Raw genomic sequence first — 12,873 nt, forward strand, 5'->3', positions numbered from 1 at the left:
GAGAGGAAGTGGAGGTTTCTCTACGAGTTTAACCATGAGAAAGTGAGAGATATGACATGACCACTAGCACCCAAGACATTGTGATAAAGTTGAAAACTACAAATCTGGGGGGCACAAATGACATTCTGAGAAGAAAACTAAAAATTATCACCTGTAATTATGAAGTGTTAAGCAATAGCCTGAAGAGTACACAGTTAGAGATTGTATTTTCCTTATTGTTTTCCACCAAAAACAGAAGAAGATAGTGACAAATTAATTGGGGAAAGTGAAGAGTTAATTGAAATTGAGATTGAGATTTTTAATCAAAGTTTACCATATATTATTAATAGATGCTAGAGAGGGGTAACATATGCCTATGCATTTATTTGCAATGTGTATTGCAATTCTAAAAAAAAAGAATTTTACACAAAAATAATATTGAAAAGAAAGAATAGCTATAAATACTCCTCAAATTTATACTATTAAAGTAGACACAATGAAAAAAAAAGAGGTAGCAACTGAGACAACTTGATATGTTTCACAGGAGACATAAATCTAAACACCCATAGGCTCAAGTGTCTAAACACAAATGCCACAGAAGAGAAACCAGAGGTCCTTGGTGCAAGAGGCCAAATTTGACCTGAAAGTTAGGATTGTAATGGTGGAATGTAACTCATGATAAGAATTTTTTCTGGTGGGTCCATTTTATTTAAAAGACAAAGGAAATTACAACAATATAAATGAAATGAATAATTACACATCAAAAAATCCAAAGTAAAAGTAACAAAATTTTAAAGATCCAAGGAGGACCCAAATGAACACATCCTTTCATGGAGGTGGAAAGTCCATAAATGTTACAGATTGAACACTCATATTTTTTTTAATGTATTGATCAATTGTGCTGAATTTTTTCCTTTTTAATAATTACTATTTGTTATAGGAGATGGCTGTCTGGAAGGGAGAGGGATAACAGATAATAATGAAGAGGTAAGAAATCAAAAACATCAATTGGAAGTTCATTTATAAAAGATATAGGATAAGTGAAAATCATGAGAGTATGGACTGCTTTGCACATTAAGAAGGTATATTCTTAGGAAGAAATCCTATGAGAATCATATATTTAAGAAAAGTTATCGACTAGAGAGATTTCAACCAAATGGTCAAAAAATAAAAACTATGCTCCCAGATTAAGAATTTGTAAGGAAAAATTTAACCTTGAATTATTTTTCTTTTCTTTTCTTTTTTTTTTTTTTTTTTTTTTTTTTGCTGAGGCAGTTAGGGTTAAGTGACTTGCCCAGGGTCACAAAGCTAGGAACTGTTAAGTATCTGAGGCCAGATTTGAACTCGGGTCCTCCTGACTTCAGGGCTGGTACTCTATCCACTGCACCACTTAGCTGCCCCAACCTTGAATTAAATTGAGTCACAAGGTTTAGAACAGGGATTTTGATAAACTGGTACATGTGTGTGTATGTATATAAACATGTGTATAAATTTGAGTCAGAATATACACTCCAGAAATGAAGAAAAAATTGTTAGTATAATTAAAATGTAGTATAGTTGCACTTATCCTTTTTCTGAAAGCCTTAGTTTGGTGTTTATTTTAAATTATTACTCTGTTGATACATTGCAATGAGTTGAGTCACTAGCTAATAATTAATACATCCTTAATGGCTTGACATTTCACTCTATAAACACACACACACACACACGCATTTTGTATGAGTTAACTATGTGTAGTCACAATTAAGGTAATGATATTTAAAATGCCAACTAGAACTATGATAACCCCCTTTTTTGTCTGCCAGATCAGTGGGCAGATCTGAAGCCTACAGTGTTGCTTTATTGTCATTTTTGTTGTTGTTGCTTTTTGAATTTTGGGGTTTTTTTTTGTTTTTTGTTTTTTTGTTTTTGCTTACTCTGGGTTTCTAATGTGTATGAGCCATTTAGAGAATGTGAGTAGGAGTTCTTTATAGTAAGAAAACATACTTCTCTGCCCAGAATTAGGTTTGTAGATTAATGGGGAGGGGGAACCATTCATCATAATCACAGCGTTTTGTTGTTGTTGTTGTTGTTTTACTATTTTGTTCTTTTTAAAAATAAGTGGAATTTTTTAATCTCCTTGACATTTAGATGCTTTTAAAAACCTAAAATATTCTCTCCTCAATAAAATCTCTCTTTTTAAAAATTTTAATCCTTAGAAGTATAATTTTAGAATAGTCCAGTTGTCACAACTAATTAGAATTTTGCTAGTAACTGTTCCTGATAATTAAGAGAAAGAAATTATTACAGAGTCTGAGAACCAGCCAGGAAGCATCTGAGTGGCCATCTAGTTCAACCCATACACAGAAAGAATTCCCATAATTGTACACTCAATAAATGGTCAGCTAGTATCTGCTTGAAGGCCTCTCAGGAAGGTTAGCTATCATCACCCAAGACAGGCCATCCCAAGATCATATTAGACTTTGGGTTGCTCCATCACACTGCTAGTTTACATTGAGACTATGGTCCTCTAAAATTCCCAGGTCCTTTTTAAATAACTGTAATTTCATCAGATCAGAAGTTCTGGCAATCTGTGGCTTCATCTGAATCAACTGTGTGATGTGGTACCCACAAGGAATAATGCAGTTTGGGGAATAATGCATTATGAAAAGCCTGTTTTCTAGAAATAAGGAAGTGATGGTCCCATCGTCCCCTGTTGGTGTAAATATTTTGTTCATTTCTAAGTGCCACCATTTAGAAAGGACATTGATCTAGAGAAAGGCAATCAGGATTCTGCAAAGCCTTGAGTCAAGAAAATGGAAATGTTGAACCTAGGAAAGAGAAAAATCAAGGGGTACATGGTAGCTGTGTACAAATATTTTAAAAGCATTCAAATATTTGAAGAATATGACAAAAGTGTTAAGACTTGTTTGGAATAGAACCAGGGGCAATGGTTGGAAATTACAAGGAGGAAAATTAAATCTGATCAAAGAAAAAACCTCCTAAAAATTAGAAACATCCGGAAGTAAACCTGGTTGCCTCAGGACGTGAAAGAATTTATCTTACTGGAAGTCTTCAGATGAAAGATAGAAGCCCCAATTTGAGAAGTAATAAAATGGAGATTCTTTTTCAGGTATATAGGTTGGCCTTGACACCTATTAGGATTCCTGAAAACTCTAAACTGCCATGTTTCTGCAATATTGCTCTTCTGTGAACTTAGTACCACTCCACATGGCTTAGTGAAGACCACCATAGACTTGTGGCTAAAACATCTGAGAAATTCACATCTGAGCTTTGCTATGTATTTTTCTATGATCTTAGCCAGATGATTCAACTTCTGTCTTACAAGTTATTTCAAGGAAATGGGAGCTCTTAATGGAAGCTCTTAATATCCATAGGTGATAGTTCATTTTTTATTGAAACAAATTAGACCAACTAAAGATTCATAAATAGAAACACAGAATAATCTACAACAGAGGCATTCAATTAAAAAATACAATACAACTTAGATAATGTTAATTTGTGGTTTTCTAAGTCAATATACCAATGGATAGATATGTTTCCATCTGAGTCTGAATTAATTGACACAGAACATCTAGAACCAGGCCTCCAACATTCATACTTTCACCTTTTTCTTTATATGACAGACATGGCTCATTTGAAATGAATGAAGACAGAATATGGACAGTGATTTAAATGGAAATCCAGTATATGGTGAGTGATAGTAGAAAGAGGGAGAAGGACCCATGACTCTCAAGAGTTAATTAAGTACAGAACCTGAGGATTTGGAAAGATTCCAAACTAAACTAGTTCAAACATAGGAAACGTGTGCTTTTAGAGCAAAGTTGAAACATACAACAGGAGCGGTCTATAATGAATTTGCTCTAGTAAAGTCTCCTTTGGGATATGATACACAGGGGCAATGTCAGGAGTATGACAGGAGTATGTCAAACTTGCTCCCCAGAGCCTGTGTCAACTACCTTGTCAAAATTCACTTCTTACCAGCATTGCCTAAATAAAAGTTAGTTTTCAATCTTCTTTAAAGACTGAAACTAAACACAATTACCTGCCTGCAAGATAGGCATCAACATAGCTTACAAAAGAGAAATCAGAATTTTTGTATTCATCTTGTTCATCTCTCTTTAAAAAGTAAGTATATCAAAACACAAACTAGACTCTCATTATTTTTTCCTTTTAAAATGAAATCCTTAATCATCCAAAGTCTCTATTCTAGCTGAACATTTGTGATATTTACCAACATAACAGGACAATTTAATGAAAAGTATCCTACCTGGAAGTACTTCAAAAAGGAACTGTCCTGGGCTCTCTTCACTGTAGGGATGTTCTATAACTTTGTTCCCAATCAGTGAAATAGTACCCTGAGGAAACAAGTAACAAAAACATGAACATGATAAATAGATATTCCAGTGTCATTTTCGTCTCTATAGTATATTTCAGCAGTCACTCTATTTTCCCCACTGTGCCCAATTCAATGAAAGTCAGTTATTAGAGATAGACAGTTGAATAGATAGGTAGATAGAAAAGAGACAAACTTGAACATAATCTTACAAAAACTGATCACTTAACATGACAAGAATCTTCTCTACTTCTTCAGAGCTGTAATAACAGAGTGCTGCTTATGTAAATTCCCAAGGACTTATGAGACAGGAGTCTTTCTTTACCTCTATCTCTTTCTTGTCTCTTTTTTCCTCCCTCTCTTAGGATAAGGTCATTCTGACATATTGCAGATGTAATCTATAACCAGCCTCAACCTCATCCCAGCAATAGAGGCTCACACAGATGAGATTCAGTTTTGAAGGTGACCCCCAAATTCTTGTTCCTCTTTTTGGATCACTGATTCAGCTAAAATGACTCCAGGAAAATCTTCTAAAATAAATGTTCATGGTATAGCTCACACTTTCTCAAATTTGGACAACCAGGGGCCCCAGCTCTTGAACTTCCCATGTGGGAAATAGGAAAGTATTTTATTTATAAACAGATACAGAAAAAAACAACAAAGTAAGAAGTTAAAGCTGTTATTGAAACCATTCTTTGGCATTCTGGGGAGTCCTTTCTAGCAAAGTTCTAAAAGTTAGGAAATTCTTGTTTTTCTGCCTTTTGATTTCATTTTTCATGTGCAGCATGATAAATATGGAAATATGTTTAGAAGCATTGCACATCTTTAACCTATATTGGATTACTTTCTGTCTGGGGAAGGAGGAAGAAAGGGAGAGAGGGAGAAAACTTTTGAACATAAGGATCTCCAAGGATGAATGCTGAAAACTATCTCTGTATATATTTTGAAAAATAAAAAGCTATTACAATAAATAGATTTGAAATAAAAAATAAAAATTAAGAAAGCTTGACTGTATCACTCTGAACTATTTTCATGGGATCTGATGTGTAATTCATTGTAACTGAAAGGAAGGACTAGCAAGGTCCAGCTCCATTTTCCTGCCTCTATCCCCTACTCCAGTCCCTGATCCAGGTGTAGGCTAACCAGCTGATGGAGTTTCAAGCCCGAGCATTTCCCAAAGACAAAAAATTACACAAATTCAGAGACAGTTGAGTAGTTCTTCAGCTACCAAAGCCACTTTGGTAATCCACTCACTCTCTTTAGGACTTTGAGGAGAAAGATCCATTGTCACAGTCACCTTAGTAACATCTCTTGCTTCTTCCAACAGCATACTATTGAAAGAATTCCCCTTAAGAAGGGTGATATCTAAACTCTAAGAGGGGCTGAGCTTGTTCACATATGCTTGTTTTTGTCATGTGCTTCTGTAGATATTCTCTCAATGCTCCCAACTGATTATGGATTAAGAAAGTCTACTGATAAGAACTCCTGTCTCTCACCAGGGATCAGAAGATGTGGATTGGCTTCTGGAACTCCCCAGAGGAGACTGCGAATGGGTACAAATTTCTCACGTTTTTTCTCCCGTGAACACAACATCCTTTGGGGATGGTCCTTAAGGTTTTGCAGAGGATCATTTATCAGTTGAATGACTTTAGGGATATTACTGGCTGATCCTGATCTCAAGGATGAAAGAAGTTTTAGATAAGCAGCACACAAGGGAAATAAAGACCAAAACAGAAAGAGCAATAACAATGTAACATCCCCTTGAGGGAATTGACTGAATAGGGTACCACAAAGACAAGAAATGCCAGGCTTCTCCCTTGCTCCCCTTGGAAAGACCAAGTGCAGATTTTAAACACTCTGGTCCACGTGGTAGGTGATGCTCACAGTGGATATATCTAGATGTAAAGAGAAGAGCTTTGGCAATACCACGGTTACAGTGCAGATGCTGGACAGCACTTCCTGAACCATCACCAATTCTCCAAACTGCTTGGTACCTCCCCACCCTCTTCCACTTTTGGAAACCTCATGGAGAAGAGTGGGGAAGAGAGGGCTCTGGGGTATTGCTCCCTTCTTCTTTTGGGACTCAATGGGCACTTTAGCTTCTCCTTTGTTGCCAGAAAGTAAACTACTCTCAACAATACCTAAGGCAGCTGGTGGCCAGGTGGACAGAGCACTGGATTCAGGAAGAAGTTAAGTTCAAATCTATTCTCTGACCCTTACTGACTGTGTGAGTTTGGACACGTCCCTATTTGCCTTAGTTTCTCATCTGTAAATGGGGACCCACTGGAGAAATAAATCACCAATCACTCCACTATGCTTTTGCCTCCCCCCCAAACTCCTTGGACAAAGTCCCTGTGTTCACGTAGAGTGGAACATGACAAACGACTGAATCACATCCCTCCAGCAGGCCTGCCTCTATCCCTGACCATACTAATGCTTACTCTGTGGGGATCTGTGATCTGCCCACACAGCTGCCATTGGCGCCTGCCTCACCGCCCACTCGGCCGTGCCAGTTGCCAGCTTCCTGTGCCAGGGCCTGTGTGCTGCCGTCTCTGGTGCTATCCCTGTGCCCGCAGGGCAGGACAAGTGCCACTTGTCGGCCATGAGCTCCGCTGCACTCCGCTGGGCCCAAGGCCGCCATCTATGCGGGCTCTGAACACATGTTACAGGGCCAAGCGCAGTCTGCTGCCTGCCTCTCGGGGACGGGACTCTGCCCCTTTTTGTATGGCCTAGTTCCCTCTTTGCCAGGGAGGGGCATCTGCTGGCCTGCAAAGCCATGCTGGAGCAGATGCTGAGGGCGGGATTCACACACAGGATGGCTTAGGCCGGGGGCAGTGACACTCTTAGGCCTCTAGCTAATGGGCAAGTAAAGACTACCTGAGCTACCTAAAAGGTACCAACTGTTTTAGACTATCTCAAAACAAAAGTACGGAAAATAGGGGAAGTGGGCCCTGGCCCAAGCCTCCGCCTAGGCCAACCAGCTGATGGATCCACGAAGCAGTATCAGTCCCCTGGTGTATGATATTAAAACAAATTCAGAGGCAGCCAAGCAATGCTGTGGATAGATCACTGGACCTGGAGTCAGGAAGAACTGAGTTCAAATCCAGACTCTCACCCTTACTAGCAAGTCACACTAGCAGGAAACCTGCCTCAATTTCCTCAACTGCAAAAGGGAAGCAATAAAAACACCTATATCATAAGGTTATTGTAAAGTTCAAATGTGTATGTAAATATACAAATTAAAAATATATGTATAAAACGTATGTGTATATATGTAGACAAAATTTATACATATACATACATGTATAAAATATAAGTAAACATATAAACGTGTATTTACAAAGCACCTAACATAGTTCCTAGATTATATGCTTTCCTTCAGCCTAACTCCTTCCAATCCCAACATCTACTGCAGTTTTTTTTGAGGTACAATTCTTAATAATATTGATCATATTCACATTAGTCTCTCCTTGTTTAATGGCCACAGATAATTTTCTCTTTAATTTCTCAGGGATTGGTTGACACCTCCTGGTAAGCAATTTCCATCTCTAAAGATGTCACCCCAATGGAAGCCAATCTAGGCCCATCTTCCTCAACTAGACCATGCCATTTCAATCTTCCCTGACTAAAAGAACTGTACTGGGCTGGGCCTACCTCAGGACAGATATCTGTCTGTTTATGTCCAATACTGGAATAGAATGATACAATTGCAATTCATTTAACAGAACAAAAGATTTTCTTAGCCAAAGTTTGGGAAGGACATTTAACAAGAGTATACACTGAGGACATCCCTATCAATTCACTAAAGCAAAGCTCTCCTGCCAATGAGTTGCCTGTGATTATCTTGTATTTAAGAAACCAAAAGAGATGTCAACAATCTAAGCCGTTAGTCTCCTGGGCCAATTTAGCATCAAGGATGATTTCACTATAAATTAAGGAAAAATGAGCCTAACTTGCATGCATGGGGATAGAAGTTATATTGTTCCTATCATTATGTTAGTCTATATTCTCAATGTCCAAGACGGAAGAGGAGAGAGGGAGAAAGAGAGAGAGAAAGAAAGAAAGAGAGACAGAGAGACATAAAAACAGACACAGAGACAAAAACAGATAGACAGAGAGACAGAAATAGAACTGAGAGACAGAGAGACAGAAAGAGAAAAAATGACAGCACAAACAAAATATACTTCATAATTGGCAAAGATGGCAAATAAAAATAATTACTATTGCAGGAGCTGCAATATAAACACTTGCACATGATCAGTGAAGCTACATATTAGTCCAATCATTCTGGAAGACAATTTGGAATTATACTAAAAAAATTACTAAAATTTCTATACCCTTTAATCCTGCCACCTCACATAAATATTAATCATATATCCTAAAAAAGAAAAAAAAAGATCTCATAAACGCCAAATATTTATAGCAGCAGATTTTGTGGTAGTGAAGACCTAAAAACAAAGTAGATGCTAATTAGTGGGGAGAGTAGCTTTTAGTTGCATATTAATAAAACAGAATATTACCATGCCATATGAAATGACACATATGAAATATTCAGAGAAAAACAAAAAGAAATATATGAACTAATATTGGCTGAAGTGAAAACAGAATCAAGAAATGATATACCCAATGAGTAGAACAAGGTAAATGAAAATAAAATGTAAATGACAATTTGTGTGTGACTAACATAGTTGGTCTTGGAAAAAGTGGAGACAACGTATGTTGCTCCTTCCAAGGCTGAAGTAATAGGTTATGGAGGTGGGCTATATTACATACATTGTTGGACAACAAGTTTTGTTGGACAGCTTCTTTATCATTTCTTTTTAAATCTTTATGATAAGGAATGATAGAGGGAGGGAAGTGTGACAAGCAGAATGCACCAACAAAACAAAGATACCATTTGAAAATAAGAATCAATACTATGAAAATAATGGAAAGAACAAGAATCTAATTTGATTGCTTGAATAGCCAGAATCATTGTAATTTATAGTCTAGTTATTTTGGTCAAGTTCTTTCATTTTGTTGACTTCTTTCAGTTAAAATGAAGAACCAGTATTTGGTTTGTTGGCTAGTGTTTTCAAATTCTTTAAGAGACAATCCAAGGTCTACTTGTTAATGCTTCAATGCACCTTGACATCATCACTGTGAATATTACCATCAGTGATGCAGATCACAAGTCACTCCACATTTTCTTATCCATCTACTCTTATCCATGACTTCCCATATATTTTCAAGCAGTTAGCTGGCAGAGTGGGTGGGAAGACAAGTTCAAATCTGGCCTCAGATGCTTATAGCTTTGTGACCCTGGGCTAGTCATTTAATTTGTCTGCCTCAATTGCAAAATGGGGGTAATATTATTACCTAGATTCCAGGATTGTTATGAGAATAAAATGACATTATTTTAAAGGTCTTAGGACAGTGCATGACACATAGAAGATGCTTAATAAATACTTAATAAATTCCTTAATAAATTCCTCCTCTTCTATGAGAATTCACCCAAAGTGCTGGCCTTCTTTTAAGACAGATGTTATTAACTTTTTAGTGTTACAGGCCCTTTGAGATTTTAGTAAAACTCCTTTTCAAATAAAGTTTTTAAAATATATGATATTTTTGGTAATTCTGAAGTGTAATTCTTTGGTGATAACAAGCTGCAGCATACTTACGCCCACCATCCACCCCTCCATTGCCCTTTGGGTGACTAACCACTTTAATTCTTTGGAGACTTTGGAATGCCATGATTTGCAACTATACTACATCACCCAAAGAATAAGATGGTAAATACATGGGCCTTTGTTTCAGAGAGACACTGAAGGTCATTCAAAGCACTGCAAAATTTCCCAAAGGCAATCTAGATTATCCTCCTTGTCTTGTTTGGTTTGGGTTTAGTTCACTGTTGATCTCCATTATTTGTCTAAGCTATATTAACTGATAGACCAGCTCCACAGGCTATATATCTCACTATGTAATAATGAGATATAGTCTGGACCATAGGTATTATAAACAACAAACATTAATTAATCTCCAAAAGGGTGGCAAATATCTTTGATGGGTATTTGTGTCCCTATTTTATATTTCATTTGTTATTAACCATCAGAATGTCATAGACATAACACAGAGTAAATTTTACAATTTTCAAGAAATCCTATAGATTTGTAACATAAGCATTGGAGACTCTGTACGAAGGATAGCCTTTAAAGAGGCAGTATATGCTACTGAACCAATTTTTTTTTAGGTAATAACGACAAATTCGGTGGAATAATAAGTTTTATACATTTTTCGTCAGGTGTGTAATTGTAAAGATTCACTCTTCCATGGACTATTTTTGGTAAAAAAAAGTTTACCCATTCCCTTCTCATCCTTTCATCAAGCATGCCTCCTATATGTGCAAAGCAAATTTTCATTCTTTATATTGTATTTTTCAGAAAGTAGACATGTGGAGCAGTAGTTACTGATATTTTCTTGATCATTTTTGAAATAAAAAATAAGATCTGTAATTTTTCATGCATTTTACATTCATTGTTATTTCAGATGTTTTGGCAATTGATCCTTCAAAATTGTGTTGTCTCCAATACAAAAGATTATGTATTCTTAGTGTGGACTAGTTGCTCCTTCCATGTTTATTTTCTTTATTACTATTTCTGTTTCCTCATATGGCATTTTTTGGATTATGATGGCACAATACAAATGCCTCTACTGTCACTGATGGAACAGATAGTTATAAAAGTCTTTCAGGTATTTTGATAACTGAAACTTCAATTTTCTTCAAATGTCTTCATCCCCTGGTACATATGACCCCTGTGTATTATTGGCTTAATCCAGCAGTCTTCCTGGACTAAATGATGCCTCTACTTCATTAAAAAAAATTGAGGACTATGATGTTAAGAGTCTAAAAATGGTGGCTCCTCTATTGATGACAGAGAAAATATTTCTTTTTTTTAAATCCTTTTAAAAAATAATATTTTATTTTTCCAAATACATGTTAAAAATACTTTTCAACATTCATTTTTGTTAAGACTTTGTGTTCCAAATTTTTCTGTCTTTCTCCCTTATTAACCCCCCTCTCCAAGACAGCAAGGAATCTTATATAAGTTAAATATGTGCAATTCTTTTAAACATATTTCCATATTTGTCACATTGTGCAAGAAAAATCAGACCAAAAAGGAAAAAGAATGTGAAAAACAAACAAACAAGCCAAAAAAGGTGAAAACATTATGCTTTAATCCACGTTCAGTCTCCATAGTTCTCTTTCTGGATGCAAATGGCAGAGAAAATAATTTCTTTTCTCTTTTCTTTTCTATTCTTTCCTTTTCTTTTCTTTCTTTCCTTCCTTCCTTCCATCTCTCTTTTTCTTTCCTTTCTTTTTCTTTTTTCTTTCTTTCTCTCTTTTCTTTCTTTATTTTTCTCTTTTTCTTTCTTTCTTAAATGAAGCAATTGGGGTTAAGTGACTTGCCCAGGGTCACACAGCTAAGAAGTGTTAAGTGTCTGAGACCAGATATGAATTCAGGTCCTCCTAACTTCAGGGCTGATGCTCTATCCACTGTGCCACCTTGCTGCCCCGAGAAAATGATTTCTTTAAAAATATATAAATATTTTCTGTGGTTCAATTGTTTCATACCCTTCTTATAATTTCATTTTCAAATGTTCTTCACTTTTTCTCCAGTCCACAGTTCAGTCCACAAAATGAAGACTGACAGTAAATTAACTCAGATGTCATTAAGTGACAATAAATGTATGCAATAATAATAAAAATTGTAGAAATTAATTAAACTGTATGTACAAAGTCAAATTTCAGTAACTATTTTGAAACTTGGTATAGACATGATTTGTGACAGATATGTGGATATATAAACACTGGTTAAAAATCTGACCCAGTAGGCACTCTGTGCACATTTCACCTTTCACTGACAAACCACCTATATCAAAAATTATGGGTGAGGAGCTATATACAATTTTTCAAGTTGTAACAAAAGCAATAAACCTTATTAAAAGTTGATTTATTACATTCTTGAAGCTACTCTTCTATCTTTAATAGGTGCCCCTAAATGCTCACTAAGTTTCCCTGACACATTCAACATCTTGTTGCAGCTAAGTAAAAATAAAAATTAGAAAAGTGTAATTTATCACCAGGCTCCTTCAATATTTTGGTATGTTCATTACCTGAAGCTGAAGAAACAATAACTGTGCTGAGCACTAATGAAAACAAGAATGAACTGAAACTTTTTCTCTCTTCAAATTGTATCTTATTACAGTTATCTCTCCTACATCGTGACAATGTCATGGTTTTGATATATTGCAGGTCAGTATAAGAATTTAAATGGGAATTTGAAGGGGAAATTTGAAACAGAAAAACTTTAGAAACTTAGAAATGCATAAAATATATGTATAGTATTATATAATATCAACCCAAATTCTACAATAAGGTACTATAAATAACCCATTAAAATTCAGATTTCTCTTGCATGAAGGGAGAGCCAAAAAATTTCACACATATTTTCTAGATTGTGGGAGCACCACATCTCTAATCCCTCACAATGTGGGATAACTGTATTTTCTGTTTCTAA

General features: G+C 35.9%; 1 protein-coding gene across 5 annotated transcripts in view; it reads right to left on the reverse strand.

The window, feature by feature from the left end:
- Window positions 1-12,873, reverse strand: part of ARHGAP24 (Rho GTPase activating protein 24) — a 101,990-nt gene that overhangs the window by 63,521 nt on the left and 25,596 nt on the right. For 4 of the 5 annotated variants that reach the window (XM_031941758.1, XM_031941759.1, XM_031941757.1 and 1 more), the window contains exon 3: window positions 4,250-4,337. In XM_031941758.1, coding sequence (XP_031797618.1) covers window positions 4,250-4,337 — 88 coding nt within the window. Of the gene's footprint in view, window positions 1-4,249; window positions 4,338-12,873 lie in introns of those variants that run through there. The other variant, XM_031941760.1, reaches the window with a different exon arrangement.

Source organism: Sarcophilus harrisii, chromosome 6 (genome assembly GCF_902635505.1).
Source record: "Sarcophilus harrisii chromosome 6, mSarHar1.11, whole genome shotgun sequence".
NCBI classification, from domain to species: Eukaryota; Metazoa; Chordata; class Mammalia; order Dasyuromorphia; family Dasyuridae; genus Sarcophilus; species Sarcophilus harrisii.